This window comes from Rhinoderma darwinii, chromosome 2, assembly GCF_050947455.1.
Source record: "Rhinoderma darwinii isolate aRhiDar2 chromosome 2, aRhiDar2.hap1, whole genome shotgun sequence".
Classification (NCBI taxonomy): domain Eukaryota; kingdom Metazoa; phylum Chordata; class Amphibia; order Anura; family Rhinodermatidae; genus Rhinoderma; species Rhinoderma darwinii.
Window position 1 is genome coordinate 366,155,937 of NC_134688.1, and position 17,086 is coordinate 366,173,022.

General features: G+C 42.3%; 1 protein-coding gene across 8 annotated transcripts in view; it reads left to right on the forward strand.

Moving 5' to 3' along the window:
* ST7L (suppression of tumorigenicity 7 like) overlaps positions 1–17,086 on the forward strand; it is a 245,254-nt gene that overhangs the window by 55,463 nt on the left and 172,705 nt on the right. For all 8 annotated transcript variants that reach the window (XR_012881529.1, XM_075853863.1, XM_075853860.1 and 5 more), the window contains 2 exons: positions 1,906–2,020; positions 10,369–10,441. Coding sequence is in view for 7 of the 8 variants with exons in the window: in XM_075853863.1 (XP_075709978.1) it covers positions 1,906–2,020; positions 10,369–10,441 (188 nt within the window). In the remaining variant the exon portion in view is untranslated. The remainder of the gene's footprint in view (positions 1–1,905; positions 2,021–10,368; positions 10,442–17,086) is intronic.

Genomic DNA, 17,086 nt, shown 5'->3' on the forward strand with positions numbered 1-17,086 from the left:
CGGTTATCATCTTCTCCTACTGCTTCTGTACAAACTGATTAGTCCAGTGTCTGAGGGAAGGGTATGGCCTGTCTGAACTGAGCCAATACTCTCTACCTCCCTAGTGTCATGCTTCTAGTGGCAAGGGTGCTGTGTTTTCCAACGAATTCAATGAGAAAGGGATTTTACAGTGAGTAATATTTAAATGCTTTCTACAGGGAAGACCTATTATCTACTATATCCTATGTGCGAGTACCATTCAGAACGCTTGAACGTTGATTCAACTTAAATGTTGTGACTAAATGCATAATATTCACTGTGCTTTTTTCCAAACACGAAACTACAATTAAAGTGATTAAAGAAATTCTAGATGGCTGTTTGGACTGTGGAAAAAGATTACAGAAACTCCAATAACAAAGCTTATAAAGTCCTCCATCTGCCTCTGTAATGCTATATTGCAACTGTCAGCTTAACCCCTTAATGACCAGGCCATTTTGCGCGTTAATAACCAAGGATTATTTTTTGTTTTCTCACGGTCGCATTCCAACAGTCGTAACTTTTTTATTTTATTCCGTCGACATAGCCGTCTACGGGCTTGTTATTTTGCCTGACGAGTTGTATTTTGTAATTGCACCATTTTTAGATGCTTATAATATATGGATTACGTTTTATTAACTTTATTTTAGGATAGAATTGAAAATAAGCAGATATTCCAGCATTGATTTTGACGTTATAAATTTACGCCGTTTACTGTGAAGCGTAAATAACATGTTACCTTTATTCTATGGGTCGGCACGATTACGGGGATACCAAATATGTAAAGGTTTTATATGTTTTCCTACGTTTGCACAATAAAAAGCCTTTTAAAAAATATGTACTTGTTTTTGCATCACCGCATTCCAAGAGCCGTAACTTCTTTATTTTTCTGTCAATGTGGCCGTATGTGGGCTTGATTTTTGCGGGGCAGGGTGTCGTTTTCATTAGTACTATTATGGTGTACTTGGGACTTATTAATTAACTTTTATTTTATTTTTTATGTGAGTCATGGGAGAAAAAATAATAATTTTGTCGTAGTGTTTTTGTTTTTTTACGCCGTTCATCCGGTGGTTTTATTAATGTGTTAATTTTATTGTTCGAGTCGTTACGATCGCTGCCATACCTTATATGTGTATGTGTTATTTGTTTTTTACACTTTTACTAAATAAAACCACTTTTTGGGGAAAAAAAAGTGTTTTTATTTTTACAGTAATCTTTTTCTTTTTTTCTTTTTTTTTTCATAAACTTTATTTAACTATTTTTATTTTATTTTTTGTCCCACTAGTATACCAAATCATTATTGCCTGTCAGTGCAGTTGCTGAAGGCAGACCATGGGGGCCTTTGTTAGGCCCCTGGCTGCCATGGAAACCCCTCCCTCTGTCAAACAAATTAGATGCAGCTGTCGCTATTGACAGCGGCATCTAATGGGTTAAACTGCCGGAATCGGAGCACGCTATGATTCCGGCAGTTGCGGCAGGAGCCAGGCTGTGTATAACAGCCGTGCTCCTGCCGCTGATCGCATGGGTACCCTGGCAGTACCTGCGTGCTCAGAGGACGGATATATCCGTCCTTATGCGGGAACTAGCTCCTGCATAGGATGGATATATCCGTCCTTCGTCGTTAAAGTGTTAAAAGTAATATCATACGTGGAATAATTTGTATGTAACTTATTACAGGCCTTATTGATTGTCAAACTGAAAAATGATATATCAAAACCAGCCATTAATAACAAGCAAAGCATAAAATACATTTTCTGGAGCTGGATAATTGCTAATCAGACTGCAATGTACTCTGATTAGCTTGTAATGTACCAGAAAAACGGAATCATTGCATGAGAATGCGAAAGTAATGATATATTTGTTTTAACTAATTAATGTATTTACTTGCAGTTAATGAAAGAGTTTCCTCTGCTCAGCATGGTGAATATTCATGAAAACTTGCTGGAGGCTTTGCTGGAATTGCAGGCATATGCGGATGTTCAGGCAGTGCTTGCTAAATATGACGGTAAGCTGAACACAATGGTAAGAAGCACAATGCTTTATTCCCACACATCATGCATGCTTACTACTTACCTAATTGGGGAGGTATAGAGCCAATGTTAAACAGGCAAACCAAATATTCAAAACCAGACTCAAAAATAGCAAACAGAAAGAAAAGATATCGTAAATATCATTTATCCAAAGCCTTAGAAGAATGTTTCATGACCTTCTCACCTTTTCTCTTAGACTGAATTCATACTTCAATTGCATTGTCCGCTTGACATATGTGCCAGGAAAGCTCGCAACGCATAAGTCAAATGTATCCATAAGGCCACATTTACCCGATGAGGGCCGAAAGAGTGTCGGTATACATTTTTTTAACTGTGTGGAATAGCGCAGTCTTCAGCGCTATTCCATACCGAGGCACCTCACAAAAAAATATGAGTGCCTTTGGATGACTATACTCCTGATGTATACCTCCGATGCAATTGAAGTGTGAATTGACCCATACCTGTCAGCTACCCATAGACATGGGATGGAAGTGAGTTGTCAGTTGGCGAACAGTCCGGTGTCTGATAGTACCTCTGACCGAGGACTGTACACATACGTGACCAGGCACGGGCAAAGATCATCAGATGGGAAAAATGAAACCTCCCTAGAGTGTTCGTTTTATAGCATCCGATCAGCCATGAATCTGCTTTTCACAACATAAACAGGTTACAAATGACAGCCAAAAACCCAACTGGGCAGCTCGTGTTTACTTTTTTATTGCCGGCAGTCTATTCACTAGATGAAAGAAGGTAACCACTTAACAGCAGACAACTGGAAAACCAATCCGAATGATTTGTATTAAATGACATTTATCTCATGTCTATAGCTAATTTACGCCCTTTGTGCCGCAGCCATTTAAAACATTTTTATTTTCTCCTCCCTGCCTTCCAAAAGCCATCATTTCTTTATTTTTCCGGCGACATAGCCATATAAGGGTTTGTTTAATTACACCATATAATGTACTGGAAAACTGAAAATAAGTTCATTGTGGAGTGAAATTGGAACAAAAAAACTGTGCTTACGCCATTGTTTTTTGGGTTTAATTTTTTACATCATTCACCGCGCGATAAAAAATAACATGTTAACTTTTGTAAGAAGGTCAGAACAATTATGGTGATACCAAATTTATATCGTTTTTGTTATAATGTACTACTTTTAAAAATAAAATGTTTTGTGTCGCTATATTCTGAGAATTATAACTTCTTTTTTCCGTCGATGGAGCCATGTGAGGTCTTGTTTTTTGCGGGACATACTGTTGTTTTTATTGGTATTATTTTGGGGTACAGATGACTTTTTATTCTGGCATTATGATTTTTTTTCCCATCGGTGTTCATCTGGGCGGTTAAATAATGTGATATTTTAATAGTTCAAACTTTTACAGACGCGGCAATACAAATTGTTTTATTTTTTTATTTTTTTACATTACTTTAGGGGAAAAGGAGTGTTTTATGAACTTTTAATATTTTTTATTTTTTTGTACATTATTAAAAAATGTATTTAACTATTTCTTTTTTCCTTACTCTTCTAGATAATTCAATAAACGATAATTTGTGTTTTGTGCTATTTACTGGGCAGGGCTTAAAGAGGCTCTGTCACCAGATTATAAGTGCCCTGTCTTGTACATAATCTGATCGGCGCTGTAATGTAGATAACAACAGTGGTTTTTATTTTGAAAAACGATCATTTTTGAGCAAGTTATGAGCAATTTTCGATTTATGATAATTAGTTTCTTAATGACCAACTGGGCGTGTTTTTACTTTTTACCAACTGGGCGTTGTACAGATAAGTGTATGACGCTGACCAATCAGTGACCAATAAGCTTCATACACTTCTCATAGTTCCAGCGTGATTGTGCATTGAAAGAAGCTGGGCTGGAACAATGAGAAGTGTATGACATTGGATTGGTATATATATATATATATATATATATATATATATCGAAAATCCCATGTCAAATGTGTGGTTATTATATTATTTTTTTCAGAGATCCCCATAGATAAACACAGCTTAAGGCCTCATACACACTTCCGTTGGCCGTCGTACGGCCGTTAATGGCGGTCCCGTCACACACGGGCTGCACACGGATGGCTTCCGTGTGCAGCCCGTAATTTGACGGACCAAATTCAATGCAAAGGCCGAGACTGTTCCATCAAAAACGGGCAGGAGTAGGACCTGCACTACATTTGACGGAACGACCGCACGGTTCCGTTATAACAATGGAAGTGTGTATGGCCGCATTGAAATGAATGGGTTCAGGGTACTATCCGTGGCAACAATGGATAGCACCCTGAACAAAAAAAACTGAAGTAGGCATGGGGCCTAAGGCCTCATACACACTTCTGTCGGCCGTTGTACGGCTGCTAATGACTGATCCGTGAAACACTGACCGCACACAGATTGCTTCCATGTGCAGTCCATTGTTTCACGGACCAAATCAATGAAAAGGCCGAGACTGTTCCGTCAAAAATGGACAGGAGTAGGACCTGTCCTATTTTTGATGGAACGGCTGCAAGGTTCCGTTAAAACAACGGAAGTGTACATGGCCTCATTGAAATGAATGTGTCGGGGTGCTATCGGTTTAAAAAACGGATAGCATCCTGACGAAAATAACTGAAGTGGGCATGAGGCCTTAGGCCACCTTCACCCGGCAGTATTTTAGTCAATATTTTTCATCCGTATTTGTAAGCCAAAACCAGGAGTGGCTCCAAAACATGGAAGAGGTGGAAATCTTTTCTTTATATTTTTTTCCCTGTTTAGGTTCCTTTCCTGGTTTTGGCTTCCAAATACTGAAGCAAAATACTGAGCAAAATACGGCCATGTGAAAGAGGCCTGAAGCAATTTTTTTTCTCCAAAGAGACAGATATTCAGTTCTAAGTTCTGCGTACTCAAATTGTTTCCTATCACTGTCTACTTTCTTGCTGATTGGATTGGTAATATTTTTGAATATGATGAATTCATTTTAGCCATTAACACGGCAGATCTGTTTTTATGTTGAAATCCTGTGTATCTACTGCTTTGGAAAATTAGGTGTTTTGGAAGAAACTTTTAACATTAGTGATAATACTTATAGCGTAGTACCTTCGTATAGCCTGTGGATGTCACTGGTGCAGTGGATGTGTCCTATAGATAACATTGATAACAATTTTAGGCTATGGAGCATTATTTTACACTATTGCTCCTGTATGGTACAGCTTTATTTCCTATATTATAGTAATGTGAAATCATCACATTGGATTATATTTGTAAATTACTTTTGTCTCTGTAATCCAGGTATAGCAAATTCTTACCATATAGAAGTTTTGTTTTGATGCAATTCTTTTCAATATGAAATAGTGGCAGTGTTAGTTTTTAACTATGGTGTGAATATAACATATTTCAGAACAATGAAGTTCTATGGGTGTATGTATTCACATGGCCATATTTTTACGGCCCGTGAACACTGGCTGTAAAAAAATAGAACATGTTCTATTTTCGTCTGTTTTCACTGCTCGACGGCCCCTATAGAATTCAATGGACCAGTTTTTAACCGCCGTTTTTCAGAAAGCCATCATTTTAACGGCCGTTAAAAACCTGATCCTAGCCCTTATAAGGGCTCTGGCCATTGACTCCTGTCTTGGGAAAGCCCTTGGTGTCACTGTCCATATATGGACTGTGACGTTTGGGGCGTTGTAATGTGAGAATACCTGGCCAGAGCGTCGGCAACGCTCTGACCGGGGATTCCGCTCCTAGAGGAGCCCCTGACGTCACTGTCCATATATGGACAGTGTTGTTAGGGGCTTCGTATTACGAGATTCCCCGGCCAGAGTGTCGGCATCGCTCTGCCTGGGAATTCCGCTCCTTGGGGGGGGGGGTGGCACTATCTACATGGGCACTGTGCTATTACGTGGGCTCAATCTACAGGTGATACTGTGGCACTATCTACATGGGCACTGTGGCACAATCTATGTTGGCACTGATGCTTTGTATGTAAGTACTATCTATAGTGGGCACTGGGGCACTATTTACAGTGGGCACTGGGGCACTATCTAAAGTGGGCACTGGGGCGCTATCAATAAACGGGCATTGTGGCACTATCTACATGGGCACTGCGGTGTTTTCAGGGTGTTGGGACAAGAAAAACACTGACGAATGAAATTCATCCAGTTTTTTTTAAAGGCTGAAAAACGGATGGCAAGCGGATGACAAACAGCTGTTAAAAACGGTCAGATGGCCGGTAATAGGTTAAAAATTTGGAGACACACTAATGCGAAATGGCCATGAGAAGCTGACAGTTGATCCTTTTTTTAACGGCTGTTTTTTTATCACTGTAGTGTGAATAAAGCCTTAGGCCATAGTCACAACTGTGCTCGTCATTCGATGGTTCTGCTCCGTCAGAGGAGCAATACAAAGGAATAACCAGTAGCGCTGGCTCCGTTGCACCTTGGAAGCCAGCGCCGGCCGACTGAACCCATTGAATTTAATTTAAGCCCTTTTTGGCGTAATTTTTGACAGGGCCTCCAACGCAAATGTGAACTAGGCCTTAATTGTATGTCTTTACGAATAGTGATGCAAGATCACTTTTATAGCCACCCACCGAATGGGGTGAAACTAATAAGGTCAGCAGTGTGCTTTTTGCTGGTTTTTTTTTGTGCATCAGTAGAGCATGGAGATAGACAACGGTGGCTCCTATTCCCACCTGTCTCCCACTACATTGGCTCCTATTCCCACCTGTCTCCCACTACATTGGCTCCTATTCCCACCTGTCTCCCACTACATTGGCTCCTATTCCCACCTGTCTCCCACTACATTGGCTCCTATTCCCACCTGTCTCCCACTACATTGGCTCCTATTCCCACCTGTCTCCCACTACATTGGCTCCTATTCCCACCTGTCTCCCACTACATTGGCTCCTATTCCCATCTGTCTCCCACTACATTGGCTCCTATTCCCATCTGTCTCTCACTACATTGGCTCCTATTCCCACCTGTCTCCCACTACATTGGCTCCTATTCCCACCTGTCTCCCACTACATTGGCTCCTATTCCCACCTGTCTCCCACTACATTGGCTCCTATTCCCACCTGTCTCCCACTACATTGGCTCCTATTCCCACCTGTCTCCCACTACATTGGCTCCTATTCCCACCTGTCTCCCACTACATTGGGTCCTATTCCCACCTGTCTCCCACTACATTGGCTCCTATTCCCACCTGTCTCCCACTACATTGGCTCCTATTCCCACCTGTCTCCCACTACATTGGCTCCTATTCCCACCTGTCTCCCACTACATTGGCTCCTATTCCCACCTGTCTCCCACTACATTGGCTCCTATTCCCACCTGTCTCCCACTACATTGGCTCCTATTCCCACCTGTCTCCCACTACATTGGCTCCTATTCCCACCTGTCTCCCACTACATTGGCTCCTATTCCCACCTGTCTCCCACTACATTGGCTCCTATTCCCACCTGTCTCCCACTACATTGGCTCCTATTCCCACCTGTCTCCCACTATATTGGCTCCTATTCCCACCTGTCTCCCACTACATTGGCTCCTATTCCCACCTGTCTCCCACTACATTGGCTCCTATTCCCATCTGTCTCTCACTACATTGGGTCCTATTCCCACCTGTCTCCCACTACATTGGCTCCTATTCCCACCTGTCTCCCACTACATTGGCTCCTATTCCCACCTGTCTCCCACTACATTGGCTCCTATTCCCACCTGTCTCCCACTACAGTGGCTCCTATTCCCACCTGTCTCCCACTACATTGGCTCCTATTCCCATCTGTCTCCCACTACATTGGCTCCTATTCCCACCTGTCTCCCACTACATTGGCTCCTATTCCCACCTGTCTCCCACTACATTGGCTCCTATTCCCACCTGTCTCCCACTACATTGGCTCCTATTCCCACCTGTCTCCCACGACATTGGCTCCTATTCCCACCTGTCTCCCACGACATTGGCTCCTATTCCCACCTGTCTCCCACGACATTGGCTCCTATTCCCACCTGTCTCCCACGACATTGGCTCCTATTCCCACCTGTCTCCCACGACATTGGCTCCTATTCCCACCTGTCTCCCACGACATTGGCTCCTATTCCCACCTGTCTCCCACGACATTGGCTCCTATTCCCACCTGTCTCCCACTACATTGGCTCCTATTCCCACCTGTCTCCCACTACATTGGCTCCTATTCCCACCTGTCTCCCACTACATTGGCTCCTATTCCTACCTGTCTCCCACTACATTGGCTCCTATTCCCACCTGTCTCCCACTACATTGGCTCCTATTCCCATCTGTCTCCCACTACATTGGCTCCTATTCCCACCTGTCTCCCACTACATTGGCTCCTATTCCCACCTGTCTCCCACTACATTGGCTCCTATTCCCACCTGTCTCCCACTACATTGGCTCCTATTCCCATCTGTCTCCCACTACATTGGCTCCTATTCCCATCTGTCTCCCACTACATTGGCTCCTATTCCCACCTGTCTCGCACTACATTGGCTCCTATTCCCATCTGTCTCCCACTACATTGGCTCCTATTCCCACCTGTCTCCCACTACATTGGCTCCTATTCCCACCTGTCTCCCACTACATTGGCTCCTATTCCCACCTGTCTCCCACTACATTGGCTCCTATTCCCACCTGTCTCCCACTACGTTTTCACCTGTTTCTGCCTTTTCACAAACAAAGTGGTAGAAGAAACAGAAAGCACAAGAGTCAACCAGGCCTTACCAAAATAATAGTTTACTGCTTGTTCAATGTCTATATGTCAACTCAGGCATGGGAAATAGATTATCTCTGTCTCTAGTGAAATGAGCATCACATGTGACGAGGGGCAAGCAAACCGTGTTCAGGATTAGTTGAGTTAAAGAAGTCAGATGTTGGGAGGAGGAGTGAGAGGTTCCACTGCTGAGGGGAACACTAGGGAATTAGAGAAGCAATCCCCATATCAAAGCAAATGTGTTTGGTTATATTTAGTAATAGTCAGTCCAAGCAGTCACAATATTTTCCAGACGAGAATACATGAAAACTGACCTGAAATCCCAGACCTTCTTCTCTTCTTTAAAGTAGGGAGTTCGGGCCAAAGGAGATTCCACGGACCCAAAGTGGTCTGTTTCTACATACAATCCTGCTAACTGTATCAGCACATAATACAAGGTAGTTCTTTTCAAGTATGTAATGCCCAAGTTCATGGAGGTTTTTATGAATTCATATTGTTGAATGCGATTTATAAAAACTTGTATAATAAAATGTCTGTATACAACGTAGTCTGGTCTTCACAAACACGAACTGTCCTGCCTATATGAATACTTAAATCATGAATGCTTTGATAGGTACTAGAGTTTATTCGGCATATAATCTATTTGTAATTTAATATGTTTTAACATACTTCTAGTTATGGAATTAGACTTTGGTACTCTAGAAATCAAGGTGCCCATAGACATAAAATATCTGCTGGCCAGACCATCATTCACCTGACAGCTATTGCTATCAATTCGCAGATTATCTTGCAGATACAGTAACATAGTAACATTGTTTGTTAGGTTGAAAAAATACATAAGTTCACGTAGTTCAACCTAATCTCCTGCAATGTTGTTCCATGCGTCAAAAAAACAAATCCTTCCCAACAACTACAAATATGGCAATCAGAATAAAGCCCTGGATCTGCGACCCATCTCCAGCAATTGAATTCCCATAACTTGTAATATTATTACTTTCAAGGATGGCATCCAGGCTCCTTCCAAACTCTTTCACTGAATTAACTGTGGTAACGTCGCCTGGCAGAGAGTTCCATAGTCTCCATAGTGATAACCCCTTGTCATAGTAACAGTCCTAAATAGATTATTAGACAGATCTTTGCATTGACCTTTGATGTATTTATACATAGTTATTAGGTCACCCCTCAGCTGTCTTTTTTTTTTCCTAAACTAAATCATCCTAATTTTGATAATGTTTCTGGATACTGCAGTCTACCCATTCCTTTTATTGCATTGGTTGCCCGCCTTTGAAATCTGCGTTACTATGTCTTTCTTGTACACTGGTGCCGAAAACTGGACACAATATTTCATGTGCTATCTGACAACTGATTTTTAAAATAGGTAGGATTATGTTCTTATCATGTGCATCTTTGTCCCTTTTTGATGCTTCCTATGAACTTATTTCCCTAGGTGGCCGCTGCCTGACACTGGTTGCTACAGTAAACTTTATTAATATTCCTTAGTCCTTTTTATAGTCAGTTTTACCTTCTCTTGGGGATAAAAACAAGCTTACTTAAATATGTTAAACTATCTGTACAAAAGTGCTTGTTCCCATTTCTTTTTTTCTGTTTTATTGCAGATATTAGTCTTCCAAAGTCTGCTTCAATATGCTACACGGCTGCATTACTCAAGGCCAGAGCTGTGTCTGACAGGTTTGTTAAATTGAATGTCTTTTTTATTTATTTATTTATTTTAATATATTCTACTTAAGTTTTAATTTTTCTGTGCTATAGCACAATTTCATGTACTATATGGGAGAGATACATAGATATTAAAGGCACTGGTCTTCCTGAACTTTTAGGTTAGAGTGCTAGAGCTGCCATAATTATTATGCCGTGGCAGGCTTTATAAAGATGGGTGGAGGTAAAATGTAAACCAGATTTGTAGATTTTGGACCTCCGATTTATATATTTATCACTTGTCCTGTGTATAGGTGATACATGATCTTAGTGGGAAAACCGCTTTACTTAACAAAACTTTTGCATATAACTGCAACAGAGTAAAAAAAATATATATTTTGCAACAATTAGTAAAATATAACTGATCTCATTTTGTGTATGCGTGTTTACTTTCTGACAAATGTTAAGTAGTACCACTATAAGTCTCTGGCTTTAAATAGACACAAGCTGCAGGGTAGACATGGCTGTTTCCTCTCTTTGAAATGTGTAGTCTGCTCATTAATTTTAATATACCCTGAGATTCATTGATTTCTCTTTAATGGATGAACATGATACGTGTATTTTACACAGAAATTAGTCTATCTACTGTTTTAGGAAGGAGTTCTCAAACGAAAAACGACGTGCCATAGTGGTTTTAAGAAATACAGGGCATAGTCTGCGGGAAATTGATTGTCTGGAGAAAGTTTCTCTTGGTGGTGTGCAGTGTACCCGCGAGAAATATGCTGAAAATCAGAGTGCACATGATCGACCACAACCTGGACAAACTCAAGTGATCACAAAACAGCAGCACAGCTGCTGGTTCTAACCTTGTCATTATAGTGGTGGTTTCTCGTTAATATCATTGGGGGACACAGCACCATGGCTATAGGCCCCTGCCCTTAGGAGGTGACTTTAGGTAGGTTTGTTTGTAGATGGATTGGTTTTTCTCCTGTCTCTAAGAAAGAGTCCTGACTCCGCCCCCATTCAGGCCATACCCTTCTCACAGACACTGGCTATTTCAGTTTTCGACCTAGTGTCCATATACAGATACTCAGGTCTGCTGCTATTTTGTATTTTAGTTTTATTTACTTCTATTCTCCACTTAGCTGCAGATGGGTTGTCAGCCTGCTCTCAGCCTAGTAAACTCCCTGTGGGTGTCGAGAAACCAGGCATTTCTCTTTTGCGCCATTCATCCTGATGGCGCTGCGTCCGGGGTTAAAAATGTAGTCTCCGACTTATTCCAAGCCTAGGCCACAATCTCTCCTTTTCTTGCTAATCATTGGGGGATGCAGCATGTATGCTTCTGACAATAGGTAGGAAAGAGTCTTGGCACCTCCCTGGCAGGCCATACCCTTCCCACAGATGCTGGCAAGTTTGTTTTTTAGCCTAACGTTGTAGGAAGCAGACCGGTCTGCTACTATTTTTTTTATTTATTTTTTGTTTCTGTTCTTTTTTGTAGCTGTAGGTCGATTTTCAGCCTGTTTTACAGCTTATGTCAAAACCCACTGTGGTTGTTGGGAAACAAGGCAATCCTCTGGTCACCACCAGTCACCTAACATATTTTCTACTCTCGCAGACTGAGTGGCAGTACCCACTATATGTGCGAGGTTACTGAGGAGGTGCTCCTTTGGACCCAGTTGTTTCCTCGGTTTTTGCTCCGCCCCTGGCCTGACAGGTGTTCCTTTTCTGCCTATGGCTTCTCTCCTTGTGTCTGCTCTTAATAGGAGGAAGACCGTCTCAGGAGACAGGGTTTAGGGGCGGGACTTTAGTCAACTGGCGTCCACTCCTGACGGGGCCATTTTCAAAACGGACTTGAGGACTACAACTCGGCTTCAACTCATTCTTTGGGGCCATCCTTGTCTTGTCTTCATCTACAGGTGTACACAGCTCCAAGGGTCTGGTAGGCCAGCCTTTTCGCTGTGTTGTTTTTGTTTCCTGTACTTCTCCAGGGGTTAATTTTCTTCTTAAGACATTTCTGCATCGTATGTTTTCTGTTTCCCATTCTGTCATGTCTTCTCCACAGAAGATGTTACCGCGCAGCCTATACAGGTGGGAAAGGCTTTTTATGCCTGTGTCAGTTGTAATATGAAGTTTACTCGCCCCCCAGATGGCCTTCCCCCCTGAGGATGTTGCTCCCCCTGAATAGGTGCTGTCTTTTGCTCAGGCCCTAAGGGGACCTTTTTAAGACTATGCCAGTCCATGGTTCAATTCTTCAGCGTTTGCCTTTCCAGATTGTGGCTGAGCTCAGGGGCACTTCTTTCTTTTTTTCGCAGTAGATCCTAAGAGGTGTAGGGGTGCATTGGACAGGTCTTGTTCCTAGTCAAGCTCTTTCCATGGGGATCCTGTTGCAATCTTCAATGATCATGTTGCTTCCAATGTAGAGCAATCTTTTTTCTTCTTCAGAGTCGGAACTTGTGCTGTAAGAGACACCTTGCATTTAAAGGATGATCCCATCTCCCCTTCTTGAGAGGAAGCAACCTTACCGTTCCAGCGTTGCTACAAGCCATGTTTCTTAAACCATATTGAATTTGAAATTATTAACCAAGGAGTGGACAGATCTGGACAGACGTCTTGTTTCTAAACGTGCAGATACTTTGTATCCTTTTCAAGAGGATTATGTCTCATTGTGGTTTTTTATCTCTTTCCGTAAATCTACCTATTGTTAGGTTATCAAGGATCACTACTATTCCTCTGGATGAGACGGCTTCTCAGTGACCCTCTGGACAAAAGGTTGGATTTTCCGCCTACATTTTTGGGGTTGCAGGTTTGCTCTGCGTGAGTGAGCACGGTCTGCTCAGTGTGGAGGAAGCAACTGCATTGTGGCATTCTAATGGAAATGATGCAGCAAGAGTTAACTGAACTCGCTTTTTAGGTAATCAGTGCTTCAAAGTTTCTTTTTTAGGCATCCCGTTTCAATGCCTGTGCTTCTGTTAATTCTATTGCCATCCAGCGTTTGGTTTGGCTGAGATCTTGGTCAGCGGATCAAGTGTCCAAGAAGTCCCTGATTGGCCTTCCCCTCATGTGTTTTAAGACTTTGTGGTTAATGTCTAGATAAAATTATTTCTATGGCTACAGGCGTTAATAGCTCTTTTTTTTACTTCAAAACCGTTCTCCCCGTATGCGGCCCCGTTTTCTGGTCGTACAGTTTTTGCTCTTTTCCCAATGTCTCCTCGTGGAGATCATTTTCTTTCAGACCAGACATGAGGATGAACCCCACCAACGATTCCAGACGGTCATCTTTTAAGCCTTGATAGGCCTGGCAGCCAGGGTTCAGGCTTCGGAGGCCCCTGTTTTACAAGACACCTTGAGCATAAAGGTGTCTACCCACTTGTGGCAGATGTCCAAGTTGGGGAAAGACTTCTTGCTGCGGATCGAGCCCTTGCTTCTCAGGCTGTTCATTCCCTTCTTCTACCGAAAATTATATTCCAAGTTTCTCAGTTGGAACGATTTCAAGGGTTCTACTCAAATCTTTTTACAGTTCCTAAGAAGGACAGAAGGACTTCACCCAATCCTGTACTTGAGGAAGTTGAAACACTTTGTTTACATTTGACGGTTTCGCATGGAATCCTTAAAGACGCACTCCCACACAAAAAATAATAATTCTCTGGTCCATTAGAGAGGCACATTATGTAAATTGTGGTCAAGGTAATCTTCTTACCGGTGGCTGCATTTGTGAGTTATCCACTCCCTTATGGTCCTCAGCTGTGTCATGCGACCAGCAATGAGACCCCCCAACGGCCACAGCGTCTCATATGTGGACAGGAAGTCAGTCACTATTCATTACTATCACAGCCTCGTTGTGAGTCTTATAGAAATGAATGGAGAAACTGACTTCCTGTCCACACATGAGACGCAGTGGCAGTTGGAGAGTCCCATTGCTGACTAAAAAAAATTAGTGGAAGTGTTTCTTTAAGGTCAGTAATCGAATCGCTGGAACAGGAAGAATTCCTCTCTTTCATCGACATTCACGATGGATACCTCCATATCCCCATCACAAGGACTCTCTAACGTTTCTTTAATTTCACAGTGGGTTCTTTACATTTCCAATTTTTTGCTCTCTCCTTTGGACTTGCCACCTGATCTTCAACAAAGTCCTGGTGACTCTCATGGAGCTTCTCCATACCAGGGAAGTTCTTGTTATCCCTTACCTAGACGACTTCTGAGTGAAGACACCCTCCAGAGAGGACAATATTTCCAGTCTCTGCATCACTCTGTGTGCATTGAAGAGGTTCAGGTGGATCATAAACAAGGAGAAATCCTCATTGGTTTTGGGAATGATCCCCAACACCAGGACAGTACAATTGAGCCGCAGATTTTCTCAGCCGAGAAAAAATAGATCCGGGAGAGGTGGTCTGCTAACCCAAAAGTGTTCAATCAACTGTCAGAAATGGGGCTACCTGGAATTTAATCTCTCTGCATCCTATCTCAACCACAAGGTTCTTGCCTACGTGGCCACAGCATGGGATCCCAGGGTCATCGCACTCAGTGAGCTGTCCACTCCATGGTAAGAGTTTTCTCTCCTGTATCTCTTTTTTTTCTCCACTTCCACTCTTGTTCAGAATACTCAGGAGCCTTAACCCCTTCCCGCACCTTGACGTTAATGAACGTCAATGTGTGCAGTAACTTCGCGCACCTTGACGTTCACTAACGTCAGTGCTTTGACAGTTAACCGCCGCGCGGCGCTACACCGCAGCGGCGGTTAACTGTGCAGGGTGTCAGCCCTGCTCTCCCTGTTGCCGATCAGCGGCCTGTCGCCGCTGAAATCGGCAATTAACCCCTTCGATGCGGTGGTCGATTGCGATCCCCACATTGAAGAGGTTTACAGCGGATCGGCAGCCCCCCACATGTATTTGCGGGGGCTGGCGATCCTTCTCACGGCAACCAGAGGCCAGACAATGACCTCCGGGTTGCCATGTACGGAAGCCTCGGAGGATCAGCCTCCGGCCGTTCCTCCTCTGCTTCCTGTCAGTGTGACAGTTACGTCACAATGACAGTTAGAACACATTACACTACGTGTGTAGTGTAATGTGTTCCAGCAGCGATCAGAGCTGCCAGTCTAAGTGTCCCCTAGTGGGACAAGTAAAAAAAAGATAATAAAAATGTTTTGAAAAAGTGTAAAAATAAAAGTTAGAAGTGACATAAACAAAGAATGCTTTTTTTCCTATAATAAGTCTTTTATTATAGGAAAAAAATTAACACGATAAAAAAAGTACACATATTTGGTATCACCGCGTTCGTAACGACCCCGACTATAAAACTGTAATATTATTTTTCCCGCACGGTGAACACCGCGAAAAAAATAAACGAAAAACAGTGCCCGAATCACAATTTTTTGGTTACCACCCCTCCCAAAATCTACAATAAAAAGTGATCAAGAAGTCGCATGTACGCCAAAATGGTACCAATACAAACTACAACCCGTCCCGCAAAAAACAAGCCCTTACACCGCATTTTTGACTGAAAAATAAAAAAGTTATCGCTCTCAGAATACGGTGACACAAAAAAGAATTTATTTTATAAATAAGTGATTTTATTGCACAAACGCTGCAAAACATCAAAAAGTTATATACGTATGGTATCGCCGTAATCGTATCGACCCGCAGTATAAAATATAATGGTAATTTATAGCCCAGGGTGAACGCCATAAAAAACAGTTTCAGAATTGATGGTTTTTGGTCACCTTGCTTGCCAAAAAATTGAATAAAACGTGATCAAAAAAATTTCTAGTACCCCAAAATGGTACCAATGAAAACTACAGATTGTCCCGCAAAGAATAAACCCTCACCCAGCTCCGGTGGAAAAAAAATAAAACCGTTCTGGCTCTCAGAATATGGCGATGCAAAATGTGCAGAGTGTTCCAAAAGCAGATAAGATCGGGCGCCTTTTATCAGTGCGACACCGGCCCCATATCTGCCGATTATTATTTATTTACTGCATTATTATACCCTCTTATTATGCTCTGATGTACCCCGCACAGATAACATGTACCCTGATGTTCTCCGCACAGATAACATATGCCCCCACATTATATATTGAGACACCAGTAAAACCCCAAACAGAACTACTACCAAGCTACATCTGCGCCCCAAAAGCCAAATGCTGCTCCCTCCCTTCTGAGCCCTGCAGCGTGCCTAAACACCAGTTTACGCCCATAGATATGGCATCGCCATACCCAGGAGAACCCGCTTAATATTTTATGAGGTATTCGTCTTCAGTGGCACAAACTGGGCATAACATGTAGTGCACTAAAATGGCATAAGAGTGGAAAATTGTAATTTTTACTCTGCACCATCCGTTGCACATTAACCCCTGCGCGCACCACAACATAGCATGTCGTAGTGTGGGGGGGTGATGCATGGAGCGTCTCACGTGAAAAATAAAGCATTTAAAACGGCAAAATCACTGTTTTTTGGTCACCTTGGCTCTACCTAAAAATGTAATAAAAAGTGCTCAAAAAGTTGTATGTACCAAAAAATGGTACCAATAAAAACGACCGCTCGTCCCTCAATAAATAAGCCCTCACACCGCTCTATTGACTGAAAAATAAAAAAGTTGTGGCTCTTGGAACGCGGGGAGGAAAAAACTAAAAAGGAAAATAAAAAAATGGATCAGTCCAGAAAGGGTAAATTATTTTCTAAT